This window comes from Taurulus bubalis (genome assembly GCF_910589615.1).
Source record: "Taurulus bubalis genome assembly, chromosome: 9".
NCBI lineage: Eukaryota > Metazoa > Chordata > Actinopteri > Perciformes > Cottidae > Taurulus > Taurulus bubalis.
This window is the reverse complement of record NC_136597.1, coordinates 25,484,778-25,503,169: the sequence shown is the minus strand read 5'-3', so window position 1 is coordinate 25,503,169 and position 18,392 is coordinate 25,484,778. Positions and strand designations below refer to the sequence as shown.

General features: G+C 46.3%; 1 protein-coding gene across 2 annotated transcripts in view; it reads right to left on the bottom strand.

Moving 5' to 3' along the window:
- The window catches only part of cadps2 (Ca++-dependent secretion activator 2), a gene marked incomplete at its 3' end in the record, with an annotated part of 102,236 nt that overhangs the window by 71,262 nt on the left and 12,582 nt on the right, over positions 1 to 18,392 (bottom strand). For both annotated transcript variants that reach the window (XM_079223928.1, XM_079223929.1), the window contains exons 7-10: positions 14,944 to 15,010; positions 13,818 to 13,926; positions 12,564 to 12,764; positions 5,880 to 6,016 (exon numbers count right to left, since the gene is read on the bottom strand). In XM_079223928.1, the coding sequence (XP_079080054.1) occupies positions 5,880 to 6,016; positions 12,564 to 12,764; positions 13,818 to 13,926; positions 14,944 to 15,010 (514 nt within the window). The remainder of the gene's footprint in view (positions 1 to 5,879; positions 6,017 to 12,563; positions 12,765 to 13,817; positions 13,927 to 14,943; positions 15,011 to 18,392) is intronic.

Genomic DNA, 18,392 nt, shown 5'->3' with positions numbered 1-18,392 from the left:
TCAATGATTTACTTTTCCCCCCTCATGTTTCCACCTACATGGACCAAGTTGTGTCAAAACCATTTGAGCTGGAACTCACTGGTCCACCAGCAGCTTCACTGGGGGACTTAACCCTTCAATCATCAGTGGGAACTACACTGATCCCGTCAGCAGGACTCTGGGCCCCAGCTACAAACCAAATTTCTGTCTAATTACTGTTGTTGTTGTTGGGTTCAACTCTTGGTGAATAAAATATGACCCCGTCCATGACATGAATCCAAGCCACTTCTCAACAGATGTCCCCCACGCCGAGGCACTGGCCTTTTCTCAGAGCGTTCGGTGAAAAGGGGGCTCAGGCTGGAAACACAAAGCCCTCGAGTTTTCACAAAAGGCCGAGCGGAGAGGAGCTGGAGGGGCGGCGTGAATGGATCGGTCTAATTGCAGAGCTGGGAAAAAAAGAGTCCTGGTGAGGCAGGTAGAGAAAATGAAAGAAGGCACAGATGTCACTCCGGTGAACGTCTCCTCATTCTGCCGCTTTAAAAAAAAGAAAGAAAAAGAGACGGGAACACAACGCGACACATGTCAGAGTGAGCTGACCCATTGAAGGGCCTCGTCTACACAGATGTATACAAAAAAACACATATTTTCCTCTTTTTTACGAAACATCTCCGTCCACACTGGAACACATAACGACCCTCCGGGCCAGCAGGTGGCGATAGAGGCCGCCTCTACGACACCTCAAACTGGAGAAGAAGAGCTGAGCGTGCTCAGTGAGCTTCTACGTGTCTGATGATGGTTCTACGAGTGTGATGACGGTTCTACGAGTCTGATGATGGTTCTACGTGTCTGATGACGGTTCTACGAGTGTGATGACGGTTCTACGAGTGTGATGATGGTTCTACGTGTCTGATGACGGTTCTACGAGTGCGATGACGGTTCTACGAGTGCGATGACGGTTCTACGAGTGCGATGACGGTTCTACGAGTGTGATGACGGTTCTACGAGTGCGATGACGGTTCTACGAGTGTGATGACGGTTCTACGAGTGCGATGACGGTTCTACGAGTCTGATGACGGTTCCACGTGTGTGATGACGGTTCTATGTGTCTGATGACGGTTCTACGAGTGTGATGACGGTTCTACGTGTGTGATGACGGTTCTACAAGTGTGATGACGGTTCTACGAGAGTGGTGACGGTTCTACGAGTGTGATGACGGTTCTACGAGTGTAATAATGGTTCTACGAGTGTGATGACGGTTCTACGAGTGTGATGACGGTTCTACGAGTGTGATGACGGTTCTACGAGTGTAATAACGGTTCTACGAGTGTGATGACGGTTCTACGAGTGTGATGACGGTTCTACGAGAGTGGTGACGGTTCTACTTGTCTGATGACGGTTCTACGAGTGTGATGACGGTTCTACGAGTGTGATGACGGTTCTACGAGTGGGGTGATGGTTCTACGAGTGTGATGATAGTTCTACGAGTGTGATGGCGATTCTACGAGTGTGATGACGGTTCTACGAGTGTGATGACGGTTCTACGAGTGTGATGGCGGTTCTACGAGTGTGATGACGGTTCTACGAGAGTGGTGACGGTTCTACTTGTCTGATGACGGTTCTACGAGTGTGATGACGGTTCTACGAGTGGGGTGATGGTTCTACGAGTGTGATGGCGGTTCTACGAGTGTGATGACGGTTCTACGAGTGTGATGACGGTTCTACGAGAGTGATGACGGTTCTACGAGTGTGATGGCGGTTCTACGAGTGTGATGACGGTTCTACGAGAGTGGTGACGGTTCTACTTGTCTGATGACGGTTCTACGAGTGTGATGACGGTTCTACGAGTGGGGTGATGGTTCTACGAGTGTGATGATAGTTCTACGAGTGTGATGACGGTTCTACGAGTGTGATGGCGGTTCTACGAGTGTGATGACGGTTCTACGAGAGTGATGACGGTTCTACGAGTGTGATGGCGGTTCTACGAGTGTGATGACGGTTCTACGAGAGTGGTGACGGTTCTACTTGTCTGATGACGGTTCTACGAGTGTGATGACGGTTCTACGAGTGGGGTGATGGTTCTACGAGTGTGATGATAGTTCTACGAGTGTGATGACGGTTCTACGAGTGTGATGACGGTTCTACGAGTGTGATGACGGTTCTACGAGAGTAATAACGGTTCTACGAGTGTGATGACGGTTCTACGAGTGTGATGACGGTTCTACGAGTGTGATGATGGTTCTACGAGTGTGATGGCGGTTCTACGAGTGTGATGACGGTTCTACGAGAGTGGTGACGGTTCTACTTGTCTGATGACGGTTCTACGAGTGTGATGACGGTTCTACGAGTGGGGTGATGGTTCTACGAGTGTGATGATAGTTCTACGAGTGTGATGACGGTTCTACGAGTGTGATGACGGTTCTACGAGTGTGATGACGGTTCTACGAGAGTAATAACGGTTCTACGAGTGTGATGACGGTTCTACGAGTGTGATGACGGTTCTACGAGTGTGATGATGGTTCTACGAGTGTGATGACGGTTCTACGAGAGTAATAACGGTTCTACGAGTGTGATGACGGTTCTACGAGTGTAAAGACGGTTCTACGAGTGTAATGACGGTTCTACGAGTGTAAAGACGGTTCTACGAGTGTGATGACGGTTCTACGAGTGTGATGACGGTTCTACGAGTGTGGTGATGGTTCTACGAGTGTGGTGATGGTTCTACGAGTGGGGTGACGGTTCTACGAGTGTGATGACGGTTCTACGAGTGTGATGGCGGTTCTACGAGTGTGATGACGGTTCTACGAGAGTGGTGACGGTTCTACTTGTCTGATGACGGTTCTACGAGTGTGATGACGGTTCTACGAGTGGGGTGATGGTTCTACGAGTGTGATGATAGTTCTACGAGTGTGATGACGGTTCTACGAGTGTGATGACGGTTCTACGAGTGTGATGACGGTTCTACGAGTGTGATGACGGTTCTACGAGAGTAATAACGGTTCTACGAGTGTGATGACGGTTCTACGAGTGTGATGACGGTTCTACGAGTGTGATGACGGTTCTACGAGTGTGATGACGGTTCTACGAGAGTAATAACGGTTCTACGAGTGTGATGACGGTTCTACGAGTGTGATGACGGTTCTACGAGTGTAAAGACGGTTCTACGAGTGTGATGACGGTTCTACGAGTGTAATGACGGTTCTACGAGTGTGATGACGGTTCTACGAGTGTAATGACGGTTCTACGAGTGTGATGACGGTTCTACGAGTGTGGTGACGGTTCTACGAGTGTGATGACGGTTCTACGAGTGTGGTGACGGTTCTACGAGTGGGGTGATGGTTCTACGAGTGTGATGACGGTTCTACGAGTGGGGTGACGGTTCTACGAGTGTGATGACGGTTCTACGAGTCTGCCTTTCAAATGATCTTTGATGTATTTAAACACTTGTCAAAATATTTTATTTACATTTTTGTAATTTTAAATATTTTTATTTATTTCATCTACAAAAGGTTTTCTGTTTGTATTTATTGTTTTCTTTTTATGTTCAGCGCTTTGAGATACATAGTCAGCAAGAAATGTGATATGTAATTATAAATGTATATGAATAAAGGTTATTATTATTATCATCACAAGCGTAACTAAATATTCATGCTGCATGGCCAGTGAAGGCCTTCCTGTCAGTCGTGTGTTTAAAATAAACAAACAGATTAATAATAGAAATTGATCCGCTCTGGATCGACGTGAAGTAAAAATACAAAACTAACTGTGAATCAGATCTGGGGTTGGTGCTTAGTTGTTGCACACAACACAAACACACACCCCTCAGACACACACTTATTACACCCCCCCTCCTCCATTGAGTCGGCCCAGCAGTTGTCTGTGAGGGTCATGTTCCTATTTGGAAGTATTGATTAGAGCGTTTATCCTCTCCATCAGTGTGAGAGAGCGCCCCGGGCTGAGCACTCAGGGGGGAGGGGCTCTGGGGGGGATGGGATCTGACCACACAGACTCAGCGTGACAGTCAAGTGGTTCGTTTTACGACAACTAAATTATAACTTCCGTGCGATGCCGCTCTCAAGTGTCCTGATATCGATGCCACGAAGAGAAGTAATTAAAATAATAATAGAGGACAGAACACGGACGTTAACATGAATGTTGACCAGTGGATTTCCATGACTTTAAACCAAATTTCCATGAGCAAACATTTAGTGAAATCTGGGTGTAAACAGTAAAAAGTGAGTAAATGTAGTATTTAAACTAACAATGAGAATACAAAGCATACAGTAAACCTTAAATGACTCAAATGAATGAGACAATAGTTTGATTAAAAGAATAAACATTTACATAGATGCCTGTATGTATGCATGCTTATATTTTGAGTCTTTCTTTTAAAAGCATATTCATTATTTCAAACTCAGCGTAAATGAACGTCATGAACACATGAATATAACACATTTACATGACTTTTACTAAACTTTTGGGATTTTTTTTTTCAAGGGCTTTTCCAGACCATTTTAAAATGCCATGACTTTTTAAAAAGTCACAATGCCTTTCACGATAAAAGCCCTAACGACTCTGGGGCTTTTATTCTGAAAGGTAAGCCGGGGACAGAGTGAAGTCGTGATGCGTTGACGCCATTAAGAGTTTGCCGTCTAGGTTCTTGGCGTATCTCATGACCCTCTGACCTCTAGTGACGTGTTTCACTCTGGGAGTTTAGTAAATAAATGCATAATTATTAATTCTAGAGTTATGGAGTCTGGTCATCCTGTGATACAGTTTAAGAAATTCCATGCAGGTATTCCTGATACGTCACGCTCACGAGGATGGACGGAAAAACACCTTTTTTTTCATCTGTGTGTCTGTGTGCATGTGTGTGTGTGTGCGTGTGTGTGTCTGTGCATATGTGCGTGTCTGTGTGTGTGTGTGTCCGTGTGTGTGTATGTATGCATGTGTGTGTGTGTGTGTCTGCGTGTGTGTGTGTGTGTCTGCGTGTGTATTTGTGTGTGCGCGTCTGCGTGTGTGTTTGTGTGTGTGTGTGTGCGCGTGTGTGTCTGTGCATATGTGCGTGTCTGTGTCTGTGTGTGTGTGTCTGTGTGTGTGTGTGTGTGTCCGTGTGTGTGTATGTATGCATGTGTGTGTGTGTGTCTGCGTGTGTATTTGTGTGTGCGCGTCTGCGTGTGTGTTTGTGTGTGTGTGTGTGCGCGTGTATGTATGCATGTGTGTGTGTGTGTCTGCGTGTGTGTTTGTGTGTGTGCGTCTGCGTGTGTGTGTGTCTGCGTGTGTGTGTGTGTGTCTGCGTGTGTGTGTCTGCGTGTGTGTGTGCGTCTGCGTGTTTGTGTGCGTCTGTGTGTGTGTGTGCGTCTGCGTGTGTGTGTGTGTGTGTGTGTGCGCGTCTGCGTGTGTGTTTGTGTGTGTGCGCCTGCGTGTGTGTGCGTGTATGTATGCATGTGTGTGTGTGTGTCTGCGTGTGTGTGCGTCTGCGTGTGTGTGTGTGTGTGTGCGCGTCTGCGTGTGTGTTTGTGTGTGTGCGTGTATGTATGCATGTGTGTGTGTCTGCGTGTGTGTGTGTGTCTGCATGTGTGTGTCTGCGTGTGTGTTTGTGTGCGTCTGCGTGTGTGTGTGTGTGTGTGTGTGTGCGTGCGTCTGCGCGCGTGTGTGTGTGTGCGCGTCTGCGTCTGTGTGTGTGCGTGTGTGTGTGCGTGCGTGTTTGTGTGTGTGTGTGTCTGCGTGTGTGTGTGTGTGTGTACGTGTGTGTGTGTGTGTGTGTGTATGTATGCATGTGTGTGTGTGTGTGTGTGTGTGTGTGTGTGTGCGTGTGTGTGTGTGTATGTATGCATGTGTGTGTGTGTGTGTGTGTGTGTGTGTGTGTGTGTGTGTGTGTGTGTGTGTGTGTGTGTACGTACCAGACAGGAGAAGGAGTCGCTCATGCGGTGCTGCAGCGTTTGCTTCTGCAGGATGGAGAACAGGCCGGCGTGGTCGAAGCGGCTCGGCTCAGCGGAGATCAGACCCTCCACACCCTGCCGCTGGGACGGGTCCAGACCTGGACGGGGACACGGGACAGGGATGAGACCTCCAGCATCTCTTTAAAGGACGTTTTCTCTCCATGACTTTGTTCTCAGACTCTGATCCAGAAATCTCCACTTCAGCAGCTCTTACCAAACTTTACGCTTTCATTCCTACATATATTCTGGTGGGGTTTGTTCACACAGCGCCCTTCAGTCAAAGAATAAGGTGAATAAATTAATAAATTATGGTCATTTAGAGTCAAACAGAGCATAAAGCAGGGGATGTTTTAGGGGCGGGGCTACAAGGTGATTGACAGGTCGACACCAGAGACGTATACGGCGTTTCTCCGTCACAAAACTAAACAATATGGCTTGTTTTTTTTTGTCCAGTGGGAGAAGGAAAGGGAGCCAGACAGCGAGGAGCTAAACGGCGTAACGTAACGTGGACGTGATGAAGACTCGATGGCTGCTCAGATTCCGTCGCACGCCGCCGTCAGCTGAGGAGGTGAGACAACAAGTGTGTTCGCGCCTCCCTTTGAGCTCGGCGGCGAGCCGCAGTGTAAACACGACTACATTGGCAGTCGCGGCTCTCGCCGCCGCGGTTAATGGTTCCCACCTCGGTTGGCTCGCTCTCCGCTGACACCAGACGCTCGCCAACGTGGAGGACACGCGAGGAGAAACACTGGGAGTGACAGACAGACCACTTGAAGACTGAAGCCATCTCAGCATCTTGTTTATTCACGTTTAGCATATTTTTAGAGAGTTTATGGAACAGAATCCATTCATGTTATATTAATAAGTCAGTTTGAGCCCGGAGCTTCAATTTCAATTTCCTTGTATCTAAATAATCGAAACTCAGCAAAGTCAACATCTTGTTTGTCCGTCTCATCACTTTCTGACTTCCTTCAATAAACCAATCAATCAATTATTCATAAAGCACCTTTTAAACAAATACAACCAGATTCACAGTGATTGACGAGACGAAATCTGGGAGAAAATGGACGACTAATTGTTCACCAAATGAAGAAAATAAAACAAATCATGATAAAACAGTCAAATATATGTATACACAATTAAAATAAATGATAATGACATGGTTTTTGTACTATTATCATTTATTGGGGACTATTTTCAGTGGCGGATGAATCCATATTGGGTGATCTCGTGATCACCCCTCTGTTTTTAATGGAGTTCAATGGCACTTTTATTTTCTCTCCATTAGATTTATTGTGAATAAGAAGATTCTTGAAACCATCCTCAGACTCGTACGGTGAGTATTTGAGATGCTTTGGCTTCCTCTCGCTTGCAGCGCCCGGAGCAGCAGACGATAACGAGGCTTTGGGGGTCAACGACGGAAGAATCGACAGAAGGAGAAGAAGAAGGGGAGAAATAAAAGAAGCAGAAGAGGCGCAGAGCAAATCCCGAGTTCATTTCCAGTCCTTTCAGGCCTTCCCGTTAATGGCCCCGCCAAAAGAAAAGCCTAACACTCTCCATTCTGCCTTTATCTCGAGGGTGAGTGGGGGGGAGTGGTGGGAGTACATTTCGGGATGGGAAGTTTCTGAGCGTGACACATGGCCCCACAAAAGACCACGGCTCTCTGAAGAAAGCACGGCGCCGTTTCCACGCCTGCGACGCCCGCGGCGGCGCCCGAGACGCGAACATTAGCGCTTTTTCCGCTTTCATTATTTCTTTTTATTGACGCTGCCATTTTTTGTTTTTGTGCGGACGCGGGAGAGAAGCCCGCGAGGTCTCTCAAGACGTCTCCGCCTCCACATTGTCTTTGTCCGGGAAGAAGAACAAACAAAAAAGACAGCAAAAGTGAAACCTCCACAATCAACTTCCCCGATCGACGCTCCTCTCCTTTTCTTTTCTTCTGACTCGTCCCCGCTTTCCCAGTCCACTTGCCCCGCGGCCCGCTTTCCCCTCCGTCTAATTCCGATGTAGGTCATTTTCACATTCGTTACCTCCAAAACACGGGATTTGCCCTTAATGTAATTTGGAGAAAAGGGCGGCGAGAGAAGGAGGCGACTCTAAAGAAAACGAGACAAAGAGATATAGATTAGTGCTGATAATAAGAAGTGGGGGCAGGGGGGAGTATTGATTGGGGGACAGACAGCGGAGGAGAGATGTTGATCCCTGTCAAGTCCAACTTTCAGCTATTATCTGCGGCGGGGGAGTGTGTCGAAGGGGGGAGGGTGGGATGGATGGGTGTCACCGCTCCTGGCACACAGATGGCCGCACGTTTTCCTCACTTTGTGTTTTTCAAACTGTTTCTCATCAGTGGTTTTGAAGGCGACTCCGGAGGACCAACAATGAAAAGGACGGCGAAGGGAAGTCAACGCAGAATGCAGACGTTGCTGAGGAATGGAGAAGTAAAAACTAAAACATCTTAAGGATTATGACTCTCAGGAGGATAGAAGAAAAACAATCGTTCGGCCAAGGAGATCTAAAGACTTGAACTCTACAGAGAAGTGGACTTTGGAGTTGATCCTCGATTCAGACTGAAATGTTGGAGCTGGTATCAACGAGTCGATCCCGTTAGCAGCTCATTTACATACAGGAACAACGGCGACACCTGTGGTTAAACCAGGCAGCGGCGTTCGGTAATCCTCTGGTTGTATAGAAGTCTATGCTTCATGTGTTAAAGCTGCATTCCCTCTCCTGACCACCAGGGGACGACTCCTCTGGTTGTATAGAAGTCTATGCTTCATGTGTTAAAGCTGCATTCTCTCTCCTGACCACCAGGGGGCGACTCCTCTGGTTGTATAGAAGTCTATGCTTCATGTGTTAAAAGCTGCATTCTCTCTCCTGACCACCAGGGGGCGACTCCTCTGGTTGCATAGAAGTCTATGCTTCATGTGTTAAAGCTGCATTCTCTCTACTGACCACGACTCCTCTGGTTGCATAGAAGTCTATGCTTCATGTGTTAAAGCTGCATTCTCTCTACTGACCACGACTCCTCTGGTTGTATAGAAGCCGACACTAGAGACGTATACGGTGTTTCTCCTCAGTCCAAATATGGTCGCTTCCTGTTCATTGGTTGCGCAAAAATCGGCAAAATTCGAGACAGCAAAACATCCACAAACCAACGAGGTGACGTCCCGACGACTACGTCCCCTTCTCGTATAAAGTCTACGGACTTAACTTGTTGAGTTGCATTGTGGGTAGTGTGTCTTTCTTGAGTCGTGTTTCAGGAGCTGAATTTTGGCGTTAAAAAATTGTTGAATGGTGTGTTTTGTATCCGTCTTTGTCTCCATACCATATTTATAACATGAGGGTGTTTGAGTGACAGTTGAGGGCTGTGTGTGTGTGTGTGTGTGTGTGTGTGTGTGTGTGTGTGTGTGTGTGTGTGTGTTGGGAGGGTGGGGGTGGTTTTTCTGCGCTTAATCCCTCCATATCCATCAACAGTCACATCCATGTGACATCCTGCTGTGAGAGGTGCCGGTCGGCCGCTGATGGCAGGTTATTGACGTGGACGAAGAGGACGAAGAGGAGGAGGAGGAGGAGGGTAAGGAGAGCGTTTCGGTTTCAGGTGCGCCGGGCCGAGAGATGTGACTTGATCTGCCTGTCGGAGCGTGGCGGTGGCGGCGGCGAGGATGATGTCGGGGCGAGCCGAGACGAAGATATAGAGCGACAAGCCCATCAGCCTCCGTCTGGCTTCCCGCAAACAGAACTCGTTGGGGGGAGGAAAAGTTTAAGAGCGGCACACGAACGCATCCGCAGATGTTCCTGCCGCGTCCGAGAGGGCGACGCTGAAAACTAAAAAGGTTAAGAGGGAGGTTAAGGCGAGCGGACAGTTTGGACGTCTCTCCTTAACGTCGTCCTCGCCGTCACACCGACCACCTGCTTCCTCAGGAGCACGGGGGACGGGTGGAAAGCCGAGCGAGACTCGTCGGATCGGCCGCTGCAGGGAACCACGAGTGCGACAGGAAGTGATGTCGCGACAGGAAGTGATGTCGCCGGGAGTTTCTTGAGCAAACTTGCACGCGGTCCTTTTTTTTTTTTGTCCTCTTCTTTTGGAGTTTTTGAAGGCCAGCTGCTGTGAAATCAGATCACACCCGGACCACCACCATCACCTCCACCTCTTCTTCTTCTTGTCTTCCTTCACCTTCTTCGCCACCTTCTTGTCTTCCTTCACCTTCTTATTCTTCTTCACCTTCTTCTTCTTCTTCTTCCTTCACATTCTTCTTTTTCTCCTTCTTCACCTTCTTCACAGTCTTCTTCTTCTTCTTCACCACCTTCTTCTTCTTCACTTTCTTCTTCACCTTCTTGTCTTCCTTCATCTTCTTGTCTTCCTTCTTCTTCTTCTTCTTCTTCGCCACCTTCTTGTCTTCCTTCACCTTCTTATTCTTCTTCACCTTCTTCTTCCTTCACATTCTTCTTTTTCTCCTTCACCTTCTTCACAGTCTTCTTCTTCTTCTTCACCACCTTCTTCTTCTTCACTTTCTTGTCTTCCTTCATCTTCTTGTCTTCCTTCACATTCTTCTTCTTCACCTTCTTCTTCTTCTTCTTCTTCTTCTTCACCTTCTTGTCTTCCTTCATCTTCTTGTCTTCCTTCACATTCTTCTTCTTCTTCTTCTTCACCTTCTTGTCTTCCTTCATCTTCTTGTCTTCCTTCACATTCTTCTTCTTACCTTTTTCTTCTTATTCTTCACCTTCTTCTTCACCTTCTTCTTCTGAGCAGTACATATTGTTGTGAACAGAAAAACCTCCCGTCTGGTTTCTCTGCCTCTCAGCTTCATCGGGGACCCAAACAAAACCTGGACGGCAGACGACCCGTCTCATGAGGATAAGTTGTATTTAGCCCTTCAAAATGCATCATCATCCTCTTCTTCCTCTTCTTCGCCTTCTCTACATTCTTCTTCTTCTTGTCTACATTCTTCTCCTTCTTCTTCCCCACATTCTTCTTCTTCTCCACATTCTTCTTCTTCTTCTCATTCTTCTCTTTCTTCACATTCTTCTTCTTCTTTCCCTTCTTTTTCTTCACATTCTTCTCTTTCTTCACATTCTTCTTCTTCTTCACCTTCTTCACATTCTTCTTCTTCACCTTCTTATTCTTCACATTCTTCTTCTTCTTCCCCTTCTTCTTGACATTCACATTATTCTTCTTCTTCTTCACCTTCTTCTCTTTCTTCACATTCTTCTTCCCCTTCTTCTTCTTCACCTTCACATTCTTCTTCTTCTTCCCCTTCTTCTTCTTCACATTCTTCTTCTTCTTCACCTTCTTCTCTTTCTTCACATTCTTCTTCTTCTTCACCTTCTTCTCTTTCTTCACATTCTTCTTCTTCTTCTTCACATTCTTCTTCCCCTTCTTCTCTTTCTTCCCCTTCTTCTTTATCTTCTTCACCTTCTCTTTCTTTACATTCTTCTTCACCTTCTTCTCTTTCTTCATGTTCTTCTTCTTCCTCTTCTTCTTCTTCCCCTTCTTCTTCATCTTCTTCACCTTCTTCTCTTTCTTCACATTCTTCTTCCCCTTCTTCTTCATCTTCTTCACCTTCTTCTTCTTCACCTTCTCTTTCTTTACATTCTTCTTCACCTTCTTCTCTTTCTTCACATTCTTCTTCTTCCCCTTCTTCTTCCTCTTCACCTTCTTCAAACCACAAGCTGCGTATTTAACCGCCATAGCGTGACGGAGGCAGAGCGGTCCGTCCAGCAGAGCGACGGCTCTACAGCTCCATTATTATTTGACACGCCGGTCGATCGACTCCCGCCGCCGCTTTGTGCCGCCGGAAAACATCCCGTGAACCGGAGACGAACAAAAGAGACGAACGCCTCCGCCGGCATTGTCTCCGCCGGTCGCTCGGTTATTAACCTTCAAACGGAGACCTTCGAAAACACTACTATCAACGCGGGAGGAGCATGATTTTATTAGTGTGTGTGTGTGTGTGTGTGTGTGTGTGTGTGTGTGTGTGTGTGTGCACCCATGCAGTTATTTAAACTGTACACCTGCTGGGTGAGAACAGGCGAAGATTCAGGTTCACCGAAACAAACATTATTGAAGCCAGAACACACACACACACACACCCACACACACACACACACGTCACTTAGCACCCGGTTAAGAGCTATTTCAGGGACACTTTCTATTTCCTCCCGCCAGCAGCGTGTCAGAACCTCTCGCCATTAACGCTTCAATCTCGTCCATTAAACGCCGGCGAAGAAATTGCAACCGCCGTAATCAGCTCTCAGTTGGAGACACACACACACACACACACAGACTTAAATGATTTGAGAGAACGAGAGATGAGAGAAGAAAGAGAACCGAGGAAATACGGAATGAAAAAAAACAGGATGAAATAAAATAAAAAATAAAAACTTGAACGAAGTTTTTTTTGGACTGCGAGGGGCGCTCTTAACTAGAGAAAGAAGACGAAGGGAGGAAAGAGAGATGTAATAAGGCAGAATAAAGGAAGAGGAGAAGAAATCCTGGAAGAAAAGAGGGAAGAGAAGAGAAAGAAAGTAAAAGTCATTAGAAAAGAGGAAAGGAATCCAGAGACGGTGAAGGACGATGAAGGAAAATGACTCTTTTCTATAATGTAGGAGCCCTGAAGTCCCAGGCTGAGTGAGGACTTGGTGACGTACTGATGGGGGACGCTGGTTTGGGGGGTCCTCCCCGGCAGTTGGAGGTCTTGCTCGTTGCCGGGGCGACCGGCTTGTAGGACTGCCCGGTGGCCCGGTACATGGCCTGGACCCACAGCATGCGGTCCTGCTCCTCCTCACACGCAAACACCACCAGGTCACCCTCCTTCACCGCGTTGAAGAAGACCCGGCCACCCTGCAGGCCTGGGGGGGAGGAAGAGGAGGAGGAGGAAGAGGAGAAGGAGAGGAGGAGAGGGAAGAAGAGGAGGAGTGAGAAGAGGAGAGGGAAGGAGGAGGAGGAGGAGAGGGAGTGGAGGAGAGGGAAGAAGAGGAGGAGTGAGAAGAGGAGAGGGAAGAAGAGGAGGAGGAGAGGGAGTGGAGGAGAGGGAAGTAGAGGAGGAGTGAGAAGAGGAGAGGGGAGGAGGAGGAGAGGAGGAGAGGGAAGAAGGGGGGGGGGGAGAAAGGAGGAGGAAGAGGAGGAGGAAGAGGAGAAAGAGAGGGAAGAAGAGGAGGAGTGAGAAGAGGAGAGGGGAGGAGGAGGAGGAGAGGGAGTGGAGGAGAGGGAAGAAGAGGAGGAAGAGGAAGAGGAGGAGGAGAGAGAAGAAGAGGAGGAGTGGGAAGAGGAGAAGGGAGGAGGAGAGGGGAGGGGAGGAGGAGGAGGAGAGGGAGTGGATGAGAGGGAAGAAGAGGAAGAGGAGAAGGAGAAGGAGAGGGAAGAAGAGGAGTGAGAAGAGGAGAGGGGAGGAGGAGGAGAGGGAAGAAGAGGAGAAAGAGGAGAGGAGGAGGAGAGGGAGAGGAGGAGAGGGAAGAAGAGGAGGAGTGGGAAGAGGAGAGGGGAGGAGGAGGAAAGGATGAGAAGAGGAAGAAGAGGAGGAAGAGGGGGAGGAGGAGAGGAGGGAGAGGGAAGAAGAGGAGGAGGAAGAGGACATGGGGAGAAGGAGAAGGAAGAAGAAGAGAGAAGAAGGAAAAGGAGAGGAACAGGAGGAAGATGAACATGATGTAAATAAAATAAAATAATATTAAAATCATTCAAAACTGTTTCCTGTTTCTCTACAACGTTTATATTTCCTGGATTATGTTTGTTTATTTATTTAGTTTTCAACAACATAAATGCATGTACTTATATTCTTTGTATTGTATGTAGACCAGATACTAAACATCAAAAGGTGCTCACTCCAAGAGACAACGAGGGGAAATAAGGTGTGTGAGTGTGTGTGTGTGTGTGTGTGTGTGTGTGTGTGTGTGTGTGTGTTCTACCTAGCTGAGGGTCGCAGTAGTCCACTGTGTAGCCCTCCAGCTGCATCAGCTCCTGAGGCTCCGCCTTCTTCTCTCTGTAGCTGCACATGGCGAAGGTGTACTGACTCACCTGCAACACACACACACACACACACACACACACACACACACGCGCACACACACACACACACACACACACACACACACACACACACACACACACACACACACACACACGTTAGTTATCGACACATCGTTCTCATATTTGTACGGTTACATTTTAATCACTTTGTTTAAACGACTGATCGCTAAGCCCCGCCTCCCGCTAACACGAACTGAATGAACGTCATGTGATTTTAAGGAAAAGCATGGAGGTGGTTTCAGAGAGAAGCCAACGAAGACGATGTGCGTTTATTTATTCTGGATTTCAAACTGATGTATCGCTGAAAACATGTTGAAAATATAAACAGATAGAAGCTGAAGCGGAGACGATGCTGCGCTGTGATTGGCCGATCAAAGTCCTTCACGGGGCCACGAAGAACGCTCTTCTTCAACCAAACAAAGACCAAGTTCCTTCCTATTATATACATATATAAATACATTTAAAATATATATATATAATAATTAATTAAATAAATAAAATATATATATAAAAATTCAATTAAAAAAATATATATATGAATTAAATAAAAATAAATACAAAATATATATATATATATATATAAATTAAATAAATATATATAAATTAAATAAATATATATATATATATATACATATACATACACTCAATCTAAAAATTATCTTCATTCCTTTAGAGAACGTTTGATACGACGCAGGGAAGGTAAACGAACTTTAATTTGACAAACAAAAGGACAGAATTGAAACGTCCGCCCTTGACCTTTAAAGATCCAGAGTGAGCGCTCAGAAAGTAAATATGCAAATAAGCTGAATGTAAATGATAATTTAAGAGAAAAACAACTCAATTAGCGTCGCTTCAGCTGTGTTCAGTCGAGGTGTAAAAACATTTTGATGATTCACGTTTCTTTCATTTCCCATCAACCCTCCAAAATTATTAAAGAAAACACAAAAAGGAAAAGAAAGTTTTTGAAAGAAAGAACACGCAACCAAACACTACACGTCATCATACCTGAACCAGAACAAAATATCTTTTCTTCCAGCGCTTCCAGACCCTCTGGCCCACCGCGTACACGTACCTGCAACACACAGGACACACTGATATATTAAAGTCTTTCAGGAACCTGAGTTTTTAAAACCATTAACTGAATGTTTGGGTGATGTTAGAAGACGTCGACCGTGATGAACATCATTCACTCGCTTTCAAAGTAGACAAAATGTAAAGGTGAACCAAAGACATAATCAATAGATGCATAATAATTGTATAATTAACATGAACTTCAACACAAATTCAATGAGAACGAAGCATTTAAAATCCAGATTATTGATCATCTACAATATCATGACATGAATCAATCAAGAGACGAGAGAGGAGGAGCCACAGCAATGAGTCGCCCATGGTGGTCAGGAGAGAGAATGCAGCTTTAACACATGAAGCATATACTTCTATACAACCAGAGGAATCGCCCCCCTGGTGGTCAGGAGAGAGAATGCAGCTTTAAGACATGAAGCATAGACTTCTATACAACCAGAGGAGTCGCCCCCTGGTGGTCAGGAGAGAGAATGCAGCTTTAACACATGAAGTATAGACTTCTATACAACCAGAGGAGTCGCCCCGTGGTGGTCAGGAGAGACAATGCAGCTTTAACAGATGAAGCATAGACTTCTATACAACCAGAGGAGTCGCCCCGTGGTGGTCAGGAGAGACAATGCAGCTTTAACAGATGAAGCATAGACTTCTATACAACCAGAGGAGTCGCCCCCTGGTGGTCAGGAGAGAGAATGCAGCTTTAACAGATGAAGCATATACTTCTATACAACCAGAGTCGCCGTCCCCTGGTGTTCAGTAGAGAGAATGCAGCTTTAAACCACTCAATCATTCAAATTCACCGTGAAATACGTCACAAGACAGTTGATAAAGACGCTTCATTTACCTTCAGGATGTGAATCACAACAATAAAATAACAAAGATTATAACAAATGTATTATGTTCAGGAACCATTTATCTGCATCTCTTTTACTCCCGACGCCTTGGAGATGTTAAAGACATTGGTTTACCGTTTTAAAGCATCTCATGGCCTAATGGGGTTGTTTATGTCTTCTTTTACACGCCCCCCCGCCCCTCCATGAGAGCGTGAGAGGAGAAAGCCGTGGGTCCCGGAGCTGAGAGAGGCCGTGACACGGACAGCAGCTCATTGAGGGGAAATGGAAGATTGACCGGCGGTGCGGCCTCTCGATCAATGGCTGCTCCCGGGCCTCCCGAGGCGTGGGACACGGGCAAGTGCGAGCGGGGAAAATCAATCGATTGGGCGAGAACCTCTTTCTCCGGCCCCGCCCCCTTCGAAAGGAGAAGGAGGAGAGAAAAAAGGCCCCTCCGGTCGAAGCTGCGTCTGGACGGAGAATCTGGGCCATTGTGAGGGTCAACGTGTGGCACGGGGCGCCAGATTGGTTTTGGGCCGCCGTGGAGGAGGGGGCGGGGTCAGACGTAGAGTTCAATGTGGGCATTTATAGCTCGTCAGCGCGCTGCTAACTGATCATTTAGCCGGAGTTTCACACTTCAAACGTCTTTGAGTGCTTAGAAAAGCGTAGTAGTAGTACTATTATTATAACTTTTTATTTTTTTTAAAGAGGTTTATTATAACAAGATGCAGTTTCCTTGAAAAAATGTCTTTAAATAATCTTTTTTTTTGTGAATTTAAAGACTGAATCACGAATACAGATTTGTTTTTTATTGTGGAAGTTCAATTTATTTATAGTCTTAAAATTATTCCCACAATGTTTTTATATTACAAGGCATCAACAGGTAGTTCTGTCTCCTCCGACAAAAAAAATATTTCACCCATTTTAGGTTTCTTTTGAATATGAATATCATTTCCTTTTACATAAATGATGTTTTCTCTCTTTCTCTTTAATTAGTTTTTGTGTTCCTTCCTCGCAACTCTTACAGCAAACCTACTATTCACCGGTTAAAAAGTGCTACGTTTCCATAAAAGATCACGAAATCACGATTCATAATAAAATCATCACACGACGAGCTCAAAGAACGCGATGGAAACGGACCAAAGGAGAAACATTTTCCCTGTTTAACGTCGGCGACGTGAATAAAGCATTTAGGGCTCCGAGTTCTCGTCGCTGCTCGCATTGAATACAAAAAATAAAAACAAGAAAACATCAAATGATGAACCCGCCTGTGACCCCAAACGTTTCCCGTTTGTTCACTTTTTCTGAAGGTAAAACGCCATCTTTACGTCTGTCGGCCGTTTTATTTCCATTTTTTAAAAAGGACTCACGACTTTAACGTCCCCTTTTCTTTGCACTAAGCAGCAAACATTCCTCCATTCATCCGGCTGATCTATTGAAATATGTGGATGTATTTATTCCTCCGTCAGAAGTGGCGCCCCGGTGGCCTCTGATCGGAGAGTCACAGTGAAAACAGCATCGAGTTCCCTGAATGCAGCGCGAAAGCTTTCAGCGGGTGGTTCAGAGTCTGCAGGAAACCAGGGAGGCGGGTTAGAGGTGTGAGAGCGCAGAGCAACGCTGACCCCTTGTGGACGGCATGGGGAACTGCACCACGTCTGTTTCTGTTGAGTTATCATTAAAAATATATTATTATCGTTATTATTAAACTGAGGACACTGAAGGATCCTCTAATTCCTCACTTTGCACGCCCTCGATTCCTTTCCTCTTGAGAAATCTTTTGGGGCGTTTTCAAAGCTGCATTGTATCTTAAATGGGAGAACATATCAATAATTATTAATATTGTTTTCCAACTCATCTGGCTTGAATAACCAAATTAATTTCTCTTTTTTTTTTTTGACCGTTATATTTTCATTCATTTGGTGGCGTTCCCCTAGAGGTGAAACTTTGGGAAACCCGTGTACATTTTCATTATGAGCTCTTTGTACATCCTTGATTCCTTTCCTCGCCTCCTCTCCTCGCGTCCGAGGCCCTCCCAACCCAGGAGGAGAACGGAGGAGGTGAGGAGGAGACGCAAGGAGGAGGAGGAGGAGGAGGTGAGGAAGAGACGCGAGGAGAAGGATGTGAGGAGGAGGTGAGGAAGAGACGCGAGGAGAAGGATGTGAGGAGGAGGTGAGGAAGAGACGCGAGGAGAAGGATGTGAGGAGGAGGTGAGGAAGAGACGCGAGGAGGAGGAGGAAGAGACGCGAGGAGGAGGAGGAAGAGACGCGAGGAGGAGGAGGAAGAGTTGAGGCAATCGTCGGTTAAATAAAGAGTTGTTTTTTCATCAACACGTCCTCCTGTGAGACGATTCTCCTCCTCTACCTTCAAGTCCACTTGATGCTGACGCTACACATCCATTAACTACTGTGTTTCATTAGCTTAAAGAAGTACCATGTTTTATCACACACACACACACATAACTAGAGAGAGAGAGAGAACTAGAGAGAGAACCGGAGAGAAAGAGCAAGAGAACCAGAGAGAGAGAGTAAGAGAACCAGACAA